Source organism: Apus apus, chromosome 21 (genome assembly GCF_020740795.1).
Source record: "Apus apus isolate bApuApu2 chromosome 21, bApuApu2.pri.cur, whole genome shotgun sequence".
Taxonomy (NCBI): domain Eukaryota; kingdom Metazoa; phylum Chordata; class Aves; order Apodiformes; family Apodidae; genus Apus; species Apus apus.
Window position 1 is genome coordinate 4,632,536 of NC_067302.1, and position 18,001 is coordinate 4,650,536.

Genomic DNA, 18,001 nt, shown 5'->3' on the forward strand with positions numbered 1-18,001 from the left:
GATGACCTGTGGTGGCCACAGCACAAGCCACCAGCACAGCTGACACACCTGAGTTTTGGCTCAGCCCTGAAGCTGGAATAATAAACTGACCACCCCTGTCCTTCACAGTTGTTTTTCTTCAAGACCAGACTCTGACTCAGGGTGTGTGGGACAACCCCTCTCTTGAGGCCTTCAGTGTTGCTTTTTTTATCTGGGGAGAAAATTTCCATTTCTGGGGCTAGTGGATGAGCAGCATCTGACACTGAGAGCCCTGGGTTCAGGACAGGTGGAAAAGCCTCCTGGCAAAAGTGGATACCTCACTATGGCCCATCCCTCATCTTAAAATTAAGACCATACTGAAAACCCCTCCTAAATGTGGAAAGGTTGCTCAGTTGTGGATTCAAGCTGTGACAGCTCCCCAGGCCAGTGACACCACATCACAGTGTGGAGCAGAAGCCACTGCCCCCCACCTTGCAGCTGCCCCCCAGCCTCCCTGAGCTCTGCTCCCCTCAAAGCAAACAGGCCAAATCCCACAGGGATCAAGTTATAGTGACAGCAAATGAGTTGGAAGCTCCCACCCCCATCCAAGGACTTTCTTACCTCCCTGCCACCAGAGGCAGATGCAGAAGCAGAGCTTCGGCCTAACCCGCAGCTCCCAAAGCCTCTGTTCCCTAGTTTTGTTCTGCAGGGACCTCTCTGGGGGTTGTGCCAGTGGGAACAGTGGGGCTGCACAATGTGGGACCTGTCACCAGCCTTGCTTCTCTGCCTGTCTCTCCCCATGCTCAAGCTCTGGACCAGGGCCAGCAACAACAATGAGTTCATCTCCCAGGCAGTCACTGCTGCTTGCAAAGCCTGATTGTATCTCGCTCGCTCTGCAAGAAGGGCTCTGGATTTAACTGTAGGAAAATAAGCTTGGGAGATGATGAGTCCTACCCTTTCCATCAGCTGAAGGGAGAACTCGCTGCCAGAGCTGAGGACGACCCAGAGGGAGTTCTCAGTCCAGAAAATGTTTCTGGAAGTTGTGCTTGGCTCCATGTCGAGGCCACTGCCCTCCATGGGCACCTGGTCCTCAGCTCATGCAAACGAGCTCTTTTCCCTCTCAGCCACAGGGGAGATTCCCAGGGGTGGGTCACTAACAGACACCAGGTTGAAATCACTTGAGAAGCCACCTCACATGTACTGCCACCCTCACCTGCAGCCTGTGCAGGTGCACCTGCTTCCAGCAGCCCCTGACAAGGCTCAGGTGGGACCTGCACTTCCCTGCTGGGGCTGCACAAGAGCCACCAGTGTGGTCTGACCCATCAGAGGGGCTGACCCATCACCTCCCAAAGTGAGCATGAGGCTTCCTGCTGACCTCCCTGGGCTGGGATGGCAAAGCTGGGAACAGACATTCCCCTTTCAGATCTCCCCTCTTCACACTGGGGGTGCCCATGCTCTTGTTTGGTCTCTTTCCAAGCCAGGGACATTCAGACTCTTGGCTGGGAGAAGCAAACATTTCTACCTCTCTGATGGCAGCAAGATAAGTTCTCCATAACCTCAGGCTTTTAGACTGAGACACAAAAGATCACCCATTAAACTACCCAAACAATTCCTCCTTCATCCAACCTCCTTTCCTAGGGAAACTTTGCACTCCAAATAAATGTAATACAAACAAGCATTATCCCAAATCTTTAAAGCCCAGAAAGATCTGAGTTTTATATGCTCCAAATAGCACAGCCTCCCATGGCTTTAGCTTTTATGATCTTGTTAAAGGCCACTTCAGCCTATGGCAGGTACCAAGGAGAAGGGGGTTTTAGAGGCACAGCAGAAAGGCAGATGAGAGATTAGCTTACCCTCTTTTGCATTTTTTGTAGACTTTATAAATGCTTTCTTCAGGAAGCCCATATTTTTCTGAAATCTGCATGAGAAAACATGGCAATTCTTTGTACTTGTAAAATGAAATTCCCATGAGAAAACTCAAAGATAACACAGAGCCAGGGGTGTTCAGCAGCAAAGGATTCCCCACCCCACCCCCCCCATTTTACTCAGGAAGAAAGAGCCCAAGCAATGATCTGAACAGGATGATCTGGACATGCCTGTGTCTGGCAGGGGGCAGAGGGGCTTGGTTCTCTTTCTCACACCTACTGCCAGGCCAGGATCTTAGGGAATAACCTTCCTTTCCTTTCTCTCATTCCCTGGCCTGTTCAGGGCTTGATGCTTTTGGCAGGAAGGCCATGGGGCTTTTCCTTGGGTGATGGATCCCAAGGTGAGACAAACCAGAGAGTGTTTGACTGTGTCTGCTGTGGATGATCTGGCTGCAGCTTTTGCTCAGGTTTTAGTGGATCTGCAAAGTTTCCCAGCTCCCCAAGGGCAGGCACAGGAGCTTTGTAGCTTTTCCACAAGCATTTTCTATAGAGGGTTTGGACTCTGTGTGGTGAGGGATGGGGGAGGGAGAAGATGGAAAAAATCCCCAGTGCTGACATTTTTCAAACTCTCTATTTTAAAACTTTGTAAAACCAACAGAGCTTTAAAATGCAGCCATAAAGCCACCCCAAATCTGGGAGGTTTATTGTTTTCTTCCCAGCAATCCCCAAGGAGAAGTGGGTTATCAGAGATGCTGCTGATAATCATCACAGAAATATGTCTGTGTGCTCCTCAAACACAACACAGGGAATTCCAGCAGGAGGCCAGAATTGGCTTCAGGTTGCACATCTGCAGCCTTGAGAATGGAAAGGGTGGGTTACAATGGAAAATATGAATGTGTTGTCACAAGAGAGGACTTACATTGTGATCTGAACCAAACATCTTGCCATAAGGTGTGTTCTAACCAGCACTGACACACACAGCCCTGCCAGGAGCCGTGGGTAGAATTCACCTGCTGCTCCCAACTTCCATTTCCATTCTCAAGACATGAGGTATCAGCAGTCTCACATCCAGCTCCCTAGATACCAAATCCCACTGTCTTTTTATCTGCAGTTTGGTAACACTTACAGCTGTTCTGAGGCCCTGGAGATCTGGTGTCTTCAGCATGAGAGCATCAAACACTTCCTCTGACTCCCTCCGCACGTACAACAAGACTGAAAGAGAGAAAGCACAGCACTGACCAGGGCCCCTTGCAGCCTGTCCTTGTGTAACCCAAGATCCAAACTTATTTGAGTAAGGACAGAGAGAGACTACATTCCAGAGCTGTTCCCATCCCAGGGGTTACCTCTCTGAGGATCTTCTTCCTTGGTTTGCTTTGGAGGTACCGGGTCAAACTCCTCGGTGAAGGAGGCGCCGCTGCGCTTCAGGGGCAGCCTAAGCAGAGGGACACGAGGCTCTCAGGGGGACAGAACAGTGGCAGGGAACAAAACCATCCCAGCCACTGAACTTCTGATTGAACAACCAATTACTCCAACATCCAACAATTAAATATTGGGTTTGTAATTAGTGCAGCCAAGTGTCTACCAGAGCTGCAACCTCCTGCCCAACACACACAGGAAGATCAGAGGGTGCAGGCAGGGGTTGGTATCACCTCAAACAAATGCCTTTTGTTCCTTCCTGTCACTGCTTCTCTACTTGACAGCACTAGAGTGGGGCAAGCCTGGGGAAAATACTGGTTCTGCCCACTCCAGACACACCACAGGTGTGATTTCTGCTTCATTCCAGATTATTTTACAGCAGTTTCTGCCTCTGGTGACTTGAACCATTCAGTGACAGTTCTGTGATCTTCCCCCTCCCCTTCCAAACACTGTCTCAGTAAGAGCAGCAGGACAGTCCTGGACCAGACTCATGCTGGAGAGGCTCAGTGAGAGGGAAAGGAATGGAGCTGCTTTCTGCAGCCCTTCAGCCCCTCCTAGGCCAAAGTTTAACACCTATTTTGGCACGCAGGGCACCAGGGAGAGACTGTGCTGTGCTATTTTGCACCTGCAGATACGAGCTGCCTGTGGATGAGCAGCTGCTGGGTGGGAAATACAAACTGCTGCTTCCTTACCTGTTTGCAGAGTTGGGAACAGCAGGAGGGAGTGCCTGGCAATGGAAAGGAAAGATTCATCTTTTAGTTTGCATAGTATCATGGTGAGCCAGTGAAGGGGGGGCAATACGGGCACATTTTAACCATCATTTCCCTCCTCCCAGTCCATCCTTTTTCCTACACAATTAAACCCAAACATCTATACGTGTTTCTTAGATTAAATGAAACCTGATACAAGAACCTCTCCAGATTCTTCTCTGCCTAGAAGAGACCTGAGCACATATCTAGCTAGACCCAAAAGCAGGTCAGATCTCATAACCTGTTTGGGATCAAGCACCAAGTTTCTCAGCCAGGTCTCTGAATGCAAACCAGATTCCTCTAGTCCCTGGTTTTGGTGCTGATCCATCAGTACAGCAGCCACTGCAGCAGGATTGTCAGCCACTGCTCCAGTACTGGCAGAGGTGACTTTTTCCCCCTTTCTGACAAACTGAGACAGTTGTTTCTTGAGGGAACATGGATGAGCCCTGGAGGACACTGGGTCTAGGCTCAAGGGGATAGGGAAGGGCACAGCAGAAGGGAGTGATGTCCCATATGCAGGGTCTGGTATGGGGGCATTTTTCCATAGTTCACTTTCTGCTGATATATTTGCTGCCTCTCCAGTCCTCTGTGGAAGCTGCAGATGATACTTGTAAACCCGAGGAATATCTGGCTGGGAGGGACCTGGGAAGCTTATCTTGCCCATCACTGTTGCATGACTATCTAGGCCACTCCTGACAGCTACGTCTTCACCTTCACCACATTTCCACAGAAGAATTGTGGTTTGGTTTTGGTTTTTTACATAACACAAGTGGGGACTGATCAGTTTGGAAATGATGGGGGTGACATCTGGGGGGAACAGGTTGGTTGTTTTTGCAGGGACTTACCGTGCCACACCTCTGCAGGGCTGAAAAATGGACGTTGGGGATGAACAGGACTGGCTGGGTTTCCAGGTCAGTCTCTGGCCTCAGGAACGTGATTTCATTCCCTCTGAAGCCAGAGAGCAAACAGCCTTTCAGACCTACAGATGGAAAGTCCAGTTCATCTCAGCTCAGATGGCAGTTTAGGAGGCAACTACGTGCAGAGAAAGCACCTGCCCAAGGTGTCCCCACAGAAATATTGGGAAAAAGGCAAGACCCTGCAGAACCAGGTCTCCAGGGCTTGCCCAGTGCTACCTCCCTTGGGGAAGGTTCCCTGCCCAGGCCCCAGGACAACCCAGGAAGGTTGGTTGGTATTAATAAAGGCTTTGAGAGTCCTGGTAGGACACCAGGCAGGGACCTGACTGACAAGCTGCTTCTGAACAGGGCTGATTTCATCAGGCTTGGAAAGAGCCAGGGCCAGATCCTGTGGCAGTTAAAGGACATGGATTTCAACACCACTTGGGTCAGGGAACCAGCACTGACCATTGTTATTGGAGTCCAGGCATTTCCCTTTCCTTCTGAACTGCTTCCTTTCATCATCCCGCATTTTCCTCTCTGCTCCCTGGGGGGAAGAGAAGGCAAAAATTAGGACAATGACAGTTCTAACAAGAGGGGGTTCACTGGTCACCTCTTGGAGGTAAGCACAGGAAGGTAAGGGCAGCCTTTTTCAAAAAATGCTCATCTCAGGGACCTTCTACAGGCTGTCCTGAACTTCCTGCTACTTGTAAAGTTAAAAAAAAATAAATTAAAAAAATATAAAAATTGCTTTTAAAAATGAAAAGTACAGATAAAAAAATCGCTGTGAGAAGCTGTTCCATGGGAAGATACCTGAGTCTGAGGGAGACCTTCTAAGGAGATTCTCACCTCTTCTGCTATTTAAAAACTTGTCAAAACCAAAGTTTCTGATGAGGCTCAACCACATCTAGGTCTGATGTGGGGACACTTTCTCAGGCCCCTTCTCCAAAGGCCTCAGCTGTGCAGACACCTCCTGCCTGTCCTGCCTCCCCCAGCTGGGGGGCTCATCTATGTTCCTCAGCCCTGACCTCTGGGCTGTTCTAAACTCTCACAACCTTTCTGGGTTGTTGTTTTTTTTTTCTGCTGGAGTCCCTGGCCACCAGCTGAAGACTCCCCTTGGACAAGCTGGTGGAAAAGCCATGTTCTACCTTATCACAGAAGATCTTGATCTGGCAGACGGCGCGGTGCACCAGCTGGCTGCTCCCCTGGCCACAGTCGTAGGTGTCAATCTGGAGGTTGAGGGGGACACCTTTCACTCCCTTCTGGGAGGAGAAGTCAGTGCTCAGGCAATTCACCCCAATAAATACCTGTAAATAGGGACAGAGATTGATACAGCTCCTTGATGCTGGAAACATTGTCAAACAGCAGTGAGAGCAGCGGGCAGGAGCAGCAGCAGTGGGTGGGATCTCATCAAGGCTGATCAGTATCTACAGGGGGTGTCAGGGGATGGGACCAGACTCTTCTCAGGGGTGTCCAGTGACAGAACAAGAGGCAATGGGACAAACTGGAGCACAGGAGGTTGAACCTGGATATGAGAAAATGCTTCTTGACTGTGAAGGTAACAGAGCCCCGGGACAGGCTGCCCAGGGAGGCTGTGGAGTCTCCATCCCTGGAGACATTCCAGACTGATCATGTTCCTGTGGGATCTGCTCCGGGGGATCCTGCTCTGGCAGGGGTAGGACTGGGTGATCTCCAGAGGTCCCTTCCAACCCCCACCACTGTGTGATTCTGTGAAAAGCAGCTCCTGAGACACCCTTCCAAGCCCCACGGCATCAGCCAAGCATGGGAGCTGTTGGTTTCCTACCTGAGCACAACCAGAGCTCCTTCCTGGCCACATTTCCCCCCTCCCACTGCATTTCTCCAGCTCTTTTTTAACTCTCAGGCTGCCCACTCACATCAGCTCAGACAAGCAGAGCAGATGCAAAGTCTGCCCTGGGATGCTCTTGCTGAAATTTTTGATCTTCCATTTGAACAAGGGACCTTCAGACAGCAGTGCCCTGGAGGAAGGGAGGAGGGCTAGACTGCAGCTTGAGGAATTATAAATCATTGCTGCTGGTGAAATAAATATTCATCACACACTTGGCCTCCTTTATCATGAGGATGGAGTTATCTCAAGTCGAAACTTTTGAAGACAAGCTGAGCACAGATATAATCCACCTTGTATCTCCAAATTACCAGCTCGTTTGTGTGACCTTGAAATTTCCCCTGGGCTCTGGGGACAGATTTGCAGCTGGAGAAGCTCCCACAGCTCCCTCAGCAGGGCTTTGGCTGAGGATTTCAGCCCTGAAACCTAATGTCAGAGCCCCTCAGTACCTACACAGAGAAAAGCAACCACTACACTGTGGTGTGAAGTTTAATTGCACGAAGAGAAGCAACAGGTGCTAGAGACCCAAATACCTGACCCCTCCTGTCAGGCTCCCAGCCCTCCCAGCTCTCTGAAGTCTCACCTTCACCTGCCACAGGCCACTGCATGGACAGAGTTTCTGCTAAGAGTTAAATCCAGTTTTGCTGAGGTGCCCCCAGGGCTTGTCACATACCTGACATATTTCCATTTCTGACAACTTTGCCTTGAAGACATTTGTTAACCTCTTGGGTTGTAAAAGACCAAGGTGGCCTTTGGGCTAAAAGAAGGGTTTCTTGAGATCCCAAAGCAAACCAGAGTTTTCCCAAGCTACCAGCTCCAGAGAGGTGGGGTATTTATCTTAGTTACTTTATCTTTTTTTTTTATATGCTCCTTTCAATCTGCACTAGATACAAAGTGTTAATGAGAGACTCTGAAGAGATGCAGGAGAGAGAGCAGAGCTGGGAAGATGTTGATATAAGCTTTATGGATTTTGAGGTCAAAAGGGATCTTGTGACCTGTCTGGCTCTCCTCCACATCACACAAGCCACAGAAGGGTGGTCAGTCATTTCTGCATCAAAATGCTGCCCTGAAAGGAGGGTCTTTGTTCCCTAAGCTGTGGTTTATTTAAATAGGCTTCACCTACATGTGAGCAGAGCCCAAATCGAGCTGCCTGCTGCAGAAAGGCTTTCTTCAGAGTTATCCATCAGCACTAAAACAACATCTCTGAGCCAGTCTCAGGTGTGCCCAGAGTGTTTATTGGCTAATGGCACCACTTAAGCACACAGAGAGGCACGGGTGCCCTTCCCCACCGGCCTGGCAGACAAACACTACCTGGGGCCACTGGAATGGATTGTTTGGATTTAAACCTCTCCCTGTCTTTCAGCTGAGAAGTGGGGAGGGGGGAGCCTGGGCCCTCAGAAAGGGGGCTACAGTTTTGCTGTGGACCAAGGCTTCCCATATCCCTTCAGGAGCAGGTTGTACCTTGGCTTCCTCGTGGATGTTCCACATGAAGGACAGTGCATTGTAGGCCAGCTCCTCGATGTTCTGCACCGTGTTGAAGTTTTCTTTGCAGTCAGCTGAAATGCAAGGGAGGAGCAGCTTATCCTCTGGCTGGTAAAAAATGGTCCTATTTCCTGGGTTTTCCACTCTTCCAAAAACCTGCCTAAAACTACAAGAAGCCTGGTAATATAAGAGAAGCCATTCTTGATACCACAGGATAAACCTTAGTGTGGGGGATAGGCCAAAAATGACCCGAAGGAGGTTGGTGGCTCCTGCTTGAGTAGTGATGTTATGCAGAGTCAATGCAGGTTGCTTCTAAACTCAAAACAACTGCATGGCTCTGAGCCACAGGGTGCTCAGCAAGGTGCTCAGCTGAATGGACACAACCTCTGCCTAGGACAGCATAGCACACTGTGGTGGCAGTGGAGAAGGACAAACAGAGCCAAAGCCTTTTCCAGCTCAGACTGCTAGAGCCCAAGAGGCCATGGATCAGCTGCAGGAGCCAAAGTAATTGAGCAGTTTCTGTCCCTCTGACTGAGGCTCCTCTTAGATGTATCTTGGGCTCCTACACTTGACAAACACCATCTTAAACCCCCAAGAGCTTCTCAGCCAGAAAGAATCTGAAGCCAGCAGCTCAGCCTGCTCCTCTCTGCTTTCCCCCAGGTCAATTCTGGAGCTTTATCTCTGTTACTGGGTACTGGAAATGCAGTAAAATGGTGCTAGAAGTTCTCAGCCCCCCCATAGCAGTGGGACAGCCCCTCTCATACCAACGTCAATGACCCTCTGCTTGGCCGTGGGCTGGCGGGAATGCCAGTGCTTCCAGAACTTGAGCTGCTCCGTCGGGACCTTCTCGTTGTCAAAAACAATCATCACAACACTCTGCAACACAGCCAGGACACCCCCTGTCAGTACACACTGCTGCCCGCTGCCCTCATTGCCCTTTTCCATCCTCTGCATCCATGTTATTGTTCATGTTTTATAGCTGGGGAAACTGAGGCAGGCAGGGAAAGGGACTGGAACACATGGAGGCAGACACAGAGCACGGGGCAAAGTGGAGATGCCCTGTACGCCCCTAATGGTCCTGCCCTGGAGCTCCTGCTGGCTCCAAGGAGTACCAGGATCCTGCACTGGGGGGATGTTAGCAGTACTGCAGCAAGTACTGGGCTGGGGCAGCCAAAATAGCCTTTTTCTAGACATCCTCTGTTTCAGGAATCCTGTAAGTGCTGAGATGTCCCAAGTCTAGCCCCTAAATACTGCTCAGGACAAGCTGGGCTGGGCTCAGCTTAGTCTCAGGGGTGGCTCTGAGACCTGCCCACACATCCCAGGAGCAAGATAGGAAAGCTCTCTCCAACTCAGAAGCCTTCCCAGCAGGGCCCCCAGGCAGCCATCAGCTAGGGAGGCTTTTTGTGCATCCCTGACCTTGCTGTGAAAGGTCCCAAGTGGCAGGTACCATGAGGGCAGTTGCTGTGCAGAGAGGATTAGCTTGCTAAGAGTGAATCCATCCCATTCATCACTGTAAGCCAACATGAGCCACAAAGTCACTGCTCGTCATGCTTAGCTCTGTTCCCAGGCCAGTCAAATTGCTGGATGTCTGATCACAGCATGTGTCAGCAAAAATTGTCAGCTTGTCTCTTACCTTCACTTTATTTGAGGACAAGTGTAAACATTTGCTGTCTCCAGCTGTCCGCAGCGTGATGGGGTAGAACTGTCCTTTGTTGAGGTAGGCCATGGGAGAGTCCCCAGACTTGATGTGAATGGCTTTGGGTGACCCCAGAGTGTACTCAAAGTTACTTGTAGGAACAAAGAGAGAATGATGAATAAGCACACGCTGCTGTTTCACTGCAGAAACAAGGAGACATGCAGGTCTCCATCCTCACAGGTTACAGACACTGCACACACAGGAGGCTCTGCCCCCTTCCCCTTCTCCCACTGCCTGACACTTGTGATCAGCACACACTGATCCTCCCAACACCCTGGGGAGCAGCAGTTCTCAGATATCATAGAATCACAGACTGGTTTGGGTTGGAAGGGACCTTCAAGATCATCCAGTCCCAACCCCCTGCACGGGCAGGGACACCTCCCACCAGCCCAGCTTGCTCCAAGCCCCATCCAACCTGCCCTTCAACACTGCCAGGGATGGGGCAGCCACAGCTTCCCTGGGCAACCTGGGCCAGGCTCTCACCACCCTCACACCCAAGAATTTCCTCCTCATGTCCAACTTCCATCTTTCCTCTTCCAGTTTTAATCCATCCCCCCTTGTCCTTTCACCACAAGCCCTTATCAAAAGTGCCTCATTTTAGCCTTTGCTTTTGGTTTAAAACCCTCTGTACATTATTGCAAACCAGGGATTTTCTGGGGATGGCTACAGAACCATTGCACAATTAAAAGCCTAAACCAAACAAAAATAGGTACCTCTGATGAGACTTCTAAACCAACCTAAACTCAGATTCCTGTCTCCAAATTCACACCCAGAAATGGCTGACTCAGGAAAGCTGTGTCCTAATAGGTCCTGTATAAAGAGGAGGCCCTGCAGGACACTGACATCTGCCTCTTGAGCCAGGGGCTTAAAAATGGACATAGAAGCCCAGCTTGTTGAACTCTCAGTCTGGTGGGCAGCAACTTTAGCCTTTACAGAAAAGGTCTGTAGTGTTACCCAGAGAAAGGTGCCACTGTTGACAAGCAAATTTAAAATAAAAGACTGATTTTCACGAGGTCCTGCTCTTGGGAAGTCACCAGCACCTAGAAGCATTCAAACAATGAGGCTACAGCTCAAGCTGTTTTCTCCTGTGAGGACTCTGTGCAAGCCACCACCTGCACACAAGCCTCCACAGACCCTTGGAGTGCCCTGAAGATCGTTGCATCCCTGTTTAGTCACCAACCCATCTCTTCTTCCTCCTCCACCTCCCCTGTGATGCCATCTCTGCAGATAGGCTTGGCAGCTCCTCTTATCTAGAGCCAGGAGAGCCAGAGATCTGTAGTGCACAAAGAAGCAGCAAACAGCCTCTGCTCACCCAGGGAGCTGCTGTGTGAAAATCCCCACGTCTGACAGCTGAGTCACAGAGTCCAGTGACTCAGGAGGCAAATAAAAAGTGGGAGGTGGAATAATGTTGCCTACTGGGAGGTTTGATGCAGTGTCTAGAGCAGGAAAAGCTCTGCCTGAGAGGGGTGGGAAGGAGGAAGAAATCTTTCTCGTGTTTTAGAAATGAGAGGCAGTGGCACCCTCTAAAGTCAAGGTTGACTAACAGTGCTAAACCCAAAGTGAGAACCGAAACCATTAGAAGGAGGTTGATTATCACCATCACCAACTGTCCTCCTCATTTTCTCTGTCATTTACCCCATCTCAAGTAGCTTGTGGAAAGATGGTGCAGCCACCAGGATCTCTCAGTAGCACGGGAAGCAAGTTGTGCTCCCTGGCAGGGGCTGCACTGCACAGCAAACCCTCCCATGGGAGATCTCAGGGCTGCATCTCCTCTCCTGCAGCTCAAGGTGCTGATGAGGTGTGACCAAGAGAGCAGAGTCTGAACCACACACCTCTCAAGCCAAAAACATGAACTGTCACTACTCCACCTAGTAACTTGAATTTAAAACTGGGTTTGACTCCTTTTCAGCAAAACATTTCAACCCTGACACACCTGCTCCATCCTACAAACACTGCAGTTCATCACTGCTTTGTGTCTAAGGAGTCACGGAACAGCAACGTGCTCCTAAGACACCAGGGGAACAGGACTTGTCTCTGCAAAGCATGAGATCTGTAGGTTTGCAGCAGTCATTGCCAAGGCTGGCACTGGGTGAGGAAAGGGCTCCAGTCTGTTCCCAGGAAGGGGACACAGCCAAGTGCACTGGAACCCAGAGCCCACAGACTGGCAGTTACCTCTTGACTCCATCGGCAGCGTAACTCTCAGGGCAGGGTGGCTCTGGCTGGGGTTTGAGGATGTCACTGAAGAGCAGAGACTGTAGACAAGTGGAAACAAACCAGTCAGAAGTGGAATCTTTCATTGCTTTGTCCATCCACCTTCTCCCAGACATTACAACAGAGGCCAGAGATCAATCATGGACCCTCATCTCCAAGCCTTATCCTACTTCCAAAATCAATGCAAACCCCCCAACAATTCAATGGAAATGGCATCAAGCTTCAAATGCACCAGCAAAGCTCCCCCTGACTCCAGCACGAGCAAAGCCCAGCCTAGAGCCAGGGGTCCTGCACTGCCAATATGCAACCCATGACCAGCTCTGACCTCCTGGGGATCCTCTTTGAAGGTGCTGTCTGGCTGCCACCTCTGCTGTGGTGGGGCCACAGGGATGGTCTCGAAGAGGGAGTTCAAGGAGCTGTTGTCATAGACATCCCCTGGAGGGACCATGTAGTTGTCTGGGGTGGCATCCAGCTTGCTAGTGCCTGGGGGAAGCATGGCTGGCTTGTGAGGAGTAGGGATGCCATCGAGAGTTAAGCCGTTCTTCTTCTGTGGCTCACAATATTCTTGGGTCATGGAGACATTTTCAGACAAGAGCTTCATGAGATGGGCTGAGCCATCAAAGGATGCGATCTCTGGGTCGTACTCCATTCCGTGGCAGTGCCTGGTGGAGAAAGGGTCCTGTCTCAAGCCAGGGCAGAGGGTGGACAACCCCAGCAAGTTGTCACAGCAAGAAGCAAGTGCTTAGGTGTGCTGCTGGGAAGCAAACTGCACAGTCTGGCTGCCAGGTGACCTTGAGTCAGCTGCATACATCTCCTGCTTGATATGGGAGATGTGACAGGCCCGTGGGTGATCTCCAGCCACACCTCTCAGTGCAACCAGCAGGAGCCAGGGGTGCTCAGCAGGTAAGGGACAATCACACAGAAGCAGGGAACACAGTTCAGATGTGGTTTGGGGCTGCAGATCCAGGGCCTACATCTATTATTTCTTTATTTAGGCTATTGAACACCCTGAGCAGCAGGGACAAGAAGACAGACAACTGCTCTCTGGTCTTTTTCAAGGCTCATTGACATGAAAAGCTGAGTTTTTAAAAATGACTTTTTTTTAGGCCTTTTGCAGGAAAGGCCAAGTATAGGAGCCATCAGTGACAAGGAAATGTACAAAAACACATTCCTGTGGCTCGTGGAAACCATCCCCTCATGCAGCATCCCAAGGGCTGGTCCCTTCTGCAGGGCTGGCTCTGTGACCCCTCTGACTCTGCAGCCACAGGTGGGAAAAGGTGGCTCATTGCCCCTGTCACCATGCTCAGGAAACAAACCAGCCCCCCCACCAGCAACCCCCACACCTCTTGGTAGCATGAGCTACCCCCAAGGGAGGTAAAGTTGAAGGACTAGCTCCCACCCACTCTGCTTCAAAAACTTCACTTTCAGATATGTCCTGAAATTTCCATAATTAAGAAAAAAACCCAGAAGAAACCCACACCACTGTCCAGAACACAGTGGCCTTTCAGAGAGGAGACAACATCTTCACTCAGGTTCCTTCTGAGGATGAGATGAAGCATTGTGCAAGAGGCTCATTCTGTCAAGTAGTTTAAAAACAGACAACCAGAAAAGGCTGCCAGAGTGCACAGCATCCAGGAAGGGGAACTGAACTCATAGTGGCAAATGAACCATTAATTTAATAGTTAATTATCTGAAAACCTCAAAGGACAAATAGGAGTCACTGGAAGAGAATCCTGGGAGGCTGGAAGCAAGTGGAACAGAAATCCCTAGCCCAGTGAATGGAAGAGGACTTGGTCACTCCCTCCTTGCTGCCAACGTTTAATCCTTTTCCCCTTTCCAATTATCACAAAGTAGGAAATAAAGACAAATTTTTCAGTTTCTGCAAATCAGTGCAGCTCCTCTGAACACACCTAGACAGATCCTCAGTTGTGTAAATGGGTGTAGCTCAATTTATACCTGCTTGGGATCTGGCCTAAAGAATTTTAATGTATGTCTCAGGGTTAATAACCTCCACTGTTGTTGGTAATAACACTGTGCTTTGATGTCTATTTTATGCAAGCTCAGAGGCCCATCATGCATGCAAGCAGCTGCAGGAGAATGAGACAGCTATAGAGAGCAAAAAATGGAGCTAACCTCTTTCCTAGCTCATTGCGTCCCATCATTCCAGATGGAAGAATCCTCTTCTCCTTTGGGACCTAGAACAAAGCAGAACAAAGAGTTTGTTTATTATTAGACTTTATTCATGGAAAGCAGAGGCAAAATCAGCCTTGTCTGTGTCACAAGTGAAGTCTGAGAGATAAAACACTGGGTGAATAATAAACACTGGGTGAGGACACAGGGGACCCAGGCTCTCTGGCTGGTTCTGCCATGGATTCCCAAGGTAACCTTAGGCAAGCCACATCACCTTGTGCTGGGAAGGACTTTCAAATGCACCCAAGTGAATGGGAACATCAGTCCTATTTGTTTCAATTAGGGCTAAATCATACCCACATTTGTTGAAGCCTCATCCTACAAAACACCAGGACAATAAAGGTGCTGGGGTCTGCAAGGCACCTGCCTATTCCAGCTCCATGTCTCTCAAAGCATTCCTGTTTCTCATATGAAAGCTGACAGGTAAAAATCCCACCAGGCTGAGACTCAAGACACCCAGATTCAGTTTCCCACCCTTGTTCTGGGTTCCCTCTACAGTATCATGGTGGCTTGTGCCTCAGTTCACCTCCTGTGCACTGGGGATGACACTGGCACCCTATAGCTGGAGGTGTTAGGAACTTCATTGCATAAACAACACGGAGAGCTCAGGGGGTGGGGACCCTTCCCCAGGGGGCTGAGCACATATTTGACCTTCAGGCTTCTCCTCTGGGACAGGCTCCCCCCAGTCCCCCAGCCCCAGGGGGGACCCACCATGTAGTAGTCATAGAGGAGGCTCAGGGCAGCCACGCTGTCGTCGTCTCCGTTCACCCTCATCATCGCTTTGGTGGCTGCAGTCAAGGGGTTCTCCAAGTAGGTTTTCCAGGCTTCATCTTCGTTGGTATAAGGGAATTTCTGGAAGTTCATGGTGTCATTCTTCATCAGACGCACGGATCTAAAACTGAGCCAGACAGAAGAAACAGACTAAAGGATGCTCATTTTCCACAGCAATTTCCAGGCTCCCCAGCTGAACACATGAAGGCCTTCCCAAAGGCACTCCTGGAATGGAGAAGGGATGCCTTTCTGGTCCGTAACTCCCAGAGCCTTTGGGATTCCCAATTCTTCTGCCTGTAGCTATGTACAAAATTAGGCCAGAGTCTCCCTCGTGGGGCTGTGGTACGTCTGCCTCTCTGCTTCCCCCCTCCTGCCCCACCATGTCTGCAGCCACTCCTTCCCCAGCCAGATCATCATCACCACCACCACACACCATCAAGTGGGGACACTGGTCAGTAACTTGACTGAAACGTAACTTCGCAACATTTTTCCAAGAATCTGGACCTAAAGGACAGTCCAGGCCTCAAACAAAAGTGATCACTCAGTGTTCAGAGACCTTGATCTACCCAGATGAAACCCAACCCCACCATTTTTCATTGCTATAGTTCATCTTCTAAAAATCTAGTTCTAATCTAACTTAGGGTTTGTTTTTTTTCCCCATCCTTTGCACATGATTTTACTCAGAGGGAAGCAGACAAGCAGATCACAACACCCTCCCTTCCACTAAAGAATTCCTGACAAAGGTGAGGCTCATGGGACTACGTGAGCTGAGAAGCAACATACCAAAATAATGCCCTGCCTGTCCTCTCTTCTGGCACTTTCTCCAGGTCTCTCCATCTTATTTGAATAAACTGTCAGACACTTAATTACCCAAACATTGGTCATCTTTCCTTTTCCTCCAGCAAATCCTGCTAGCAGCCAGCACAGAAGTCCCTCCCTGCATTCCCTGGGTGCTCCATGCTGCAGGTTCACCCTGCTCAGAGGAGAGGATGGATCCATGGCCCTACTCCTGTCAGGTCCTTCAGCCACATGTACCTGGTGCCACCACAACAGCTCATACTATTCATCATAAAAAACAAGCCTTGTGAGCAAAAATTACTTTTTCATGAAAATGGAAACTTGCTGGAAGGGCAGGCTGGTTTTTATTAGTGGAAGAAGTTTAAATTTAAATATATATATGTAAGAAGAAAGATTTCCTTAACTCTCCAAAGTTGCCAAGAGAAGAACTTTTTAAATTGCTGGGTTTTTTATGGAAAGGCAAAGAAAAGCTACAGGAATTTAGGTGTCATTTTAATGGCATTTTTATAAGGAATATGTTGTCTCTGTATGTTTGGAAGAAGTCCTGGGCTAAACTTTGAAGTGAATCATTCAGAGAACAATGATTCCTCTCGAAAGGAACCTCGCATCTCTGACACTCCCAGTTATTGCTGACCATGACAGATCCTGCCTGCCCGTTTGGTGGGAGCTGCCCACGCTGACAGGGTGAAAACCAGGCACTCAGCAGATGCTCCTGGGCTGGAGAGGGAAGGGTGTGGAGGTGAACCTTGGATGGGGTAAAAGATGCTGGTCCATCCTCCCTGGCAGCTCAGCTGAGATGGCTCCATTCCTGCACACACACTGATCTCTCCCACTGCCCTGTCTCCAGCAGGGAATACACACCTCAGCTGTGCACAGATAGTTCTGGTGATGCTCCAGGATGGAACTCAAGAGCTCTCTTTGGCTGAGCAGAGAGGCAGCCCTATAACAGGTCAGAGCCTCTCCCAGAGCAGCACCCATCAAGGGCAGCCTCTGCTCTCCTTGTCATCTTTTTATGAAAGAAGAGGATGTTGTTTCCACCCAGAGTCCCTCCACATCTGAGCAGCACAGCAGAGGAGCTGGTACCAGCTCTGCTAAGGGTCCGAGGCACCCGATTCCCTCTGGTTTCTGCTCTCTGGTGGCAGCAGGTGCCTGAGCTCAGGCTGGTACCGGGAGCAGCCGCTTCCACGTCCCCATTCCGGCCACCACCCGCTCCCATCCCAGGCCATAACAGAGATGCTGAGCTGCTCCTCTTCTCCCTCGCACGTCGGGATGAGGCACTAACACGGGTTTCAGCCCGCGCGTGAAACCTCACCAGGTGTTTGGGGAGTTTCGTTGTCTTTAGCGTTTCTCACGCAGCCCTCCCCCCTCCCCGGCGGTGCCGCTGCCGTCCCCGGGGCAGCGATCGGCATGACTCAGGTTTCACTGCTCTCGACTTGGCGATGGGCTGTTCAGTCCTGTCTGGACAGGAATCCTCACCCCTTCTCAATCCGATCTTCTCAAGGAAGAATAGGCAGCAACAGAGCTTGCTCTCAGGGTGAGACTCAGCTCCTATCACTTGTAATCAACATAGATAAACATACCACGGGAAGATGTAGCAACAAAGTGTTCAGGGGCTTAAAAAAAGCCCAGATATTACAAGGAAAAATGCTTCAGAGCTTTCTGCTCCCTCAGCTGAAGCATTTCTTGTTGTAAGACCCTGTTCTGCCTCCCTGCCTGGTCACCTGGCCATGGCACAACCACTGCAGGCAGCAGCAGCTGATGTTCTGACATTACCACCTACTCTGCAACCTGTAGGCAGAGGGAAGCTGAGATCTCAGCCACTCTGTCCAGTTTAAGAAGAATACAAGTTTGTCTTCACTCCAGGGAGGTTCCATCAATTCACCCAGCTTGGGTGGATTCACTCCAGGACTTGGACAAAGGTGACACAACGGGGATGGCACATTTATTCCATCTTCTTTCTTTGGCAGACTTTACATGATCCCTAATAGCCACTGAAATGTTTTGAGTGGAGCCAGATGAATCACCTCAGATGAAGCTCTGCAGCCAGGACAGCTCTGCAGCTGAGATGTAATGCAGACTTCACCCCATCATACTTTTCCAGAGAGGTC

At 50.0% G+C, this 18,001-nt stretch overlaps 1 protein-coding gene across 1 annotated transcript in view; it reads right to left on the minus strand.

Annotated features, from left to right (window-relative positions):
* GRHL3 (grainyhead like transcription factor 3) overlaps positions 1–18,001 on the minus strand; it is a 28,992-nt gene that overhangs the window by 2,901 nt on the left and 8,090 nt on the right. The window contains exons 3-16 of the mRNA XM_051638239.1: positions 15,036–15,222; positions 14,268–14,329; positions 12,460–12,796; positions 12,096–12,175; positions 9,861–10,014; positions 8,992–9,103; positions 8,207–8,301; positions 6,030–6,188; positions 5,350–5,428; positions 4,834–4,967; positions 3,932–3,966; positions 3,167–3,255; positions 2,950–3,035; positions 1,812–1,876 (exon numbers count right to left, since the gene is read on the minus strand). Of these exons, the coding sequence (XP_051494199.1) occupies positions 1,812–1,876; positions 2,950–3,035; positions 3,167–3,255; positions 3,932–3,966; positions 4,834–4,967; positions 5,350–5,428; positions 6,030–6,188; positions 8,207–8,301; positions 8,992–9,103; positions 9,861–10,014; positions 12,096–12,175; positions 12,460–12,796; positions 14,268–14,329; positions 15,036–15,222 (1,674 nt within the window). The remainder of the gene's footprint in view (positions 1–1,811; positions 1,877–2,949; positions 3,036–3,166; positions 3,256–3,931; positions 3,967–4,833; positions 4,968–5,349; positions 5,429–6,029; positions 6,189–8,206; positions 8,302–8,991; positions 9,104–9,860; positions 10,015–12,095; positions 12,176–12,459; positions 12,797–14,267; positions 14,330–15,035; positions 15,223–18,001) is intronic.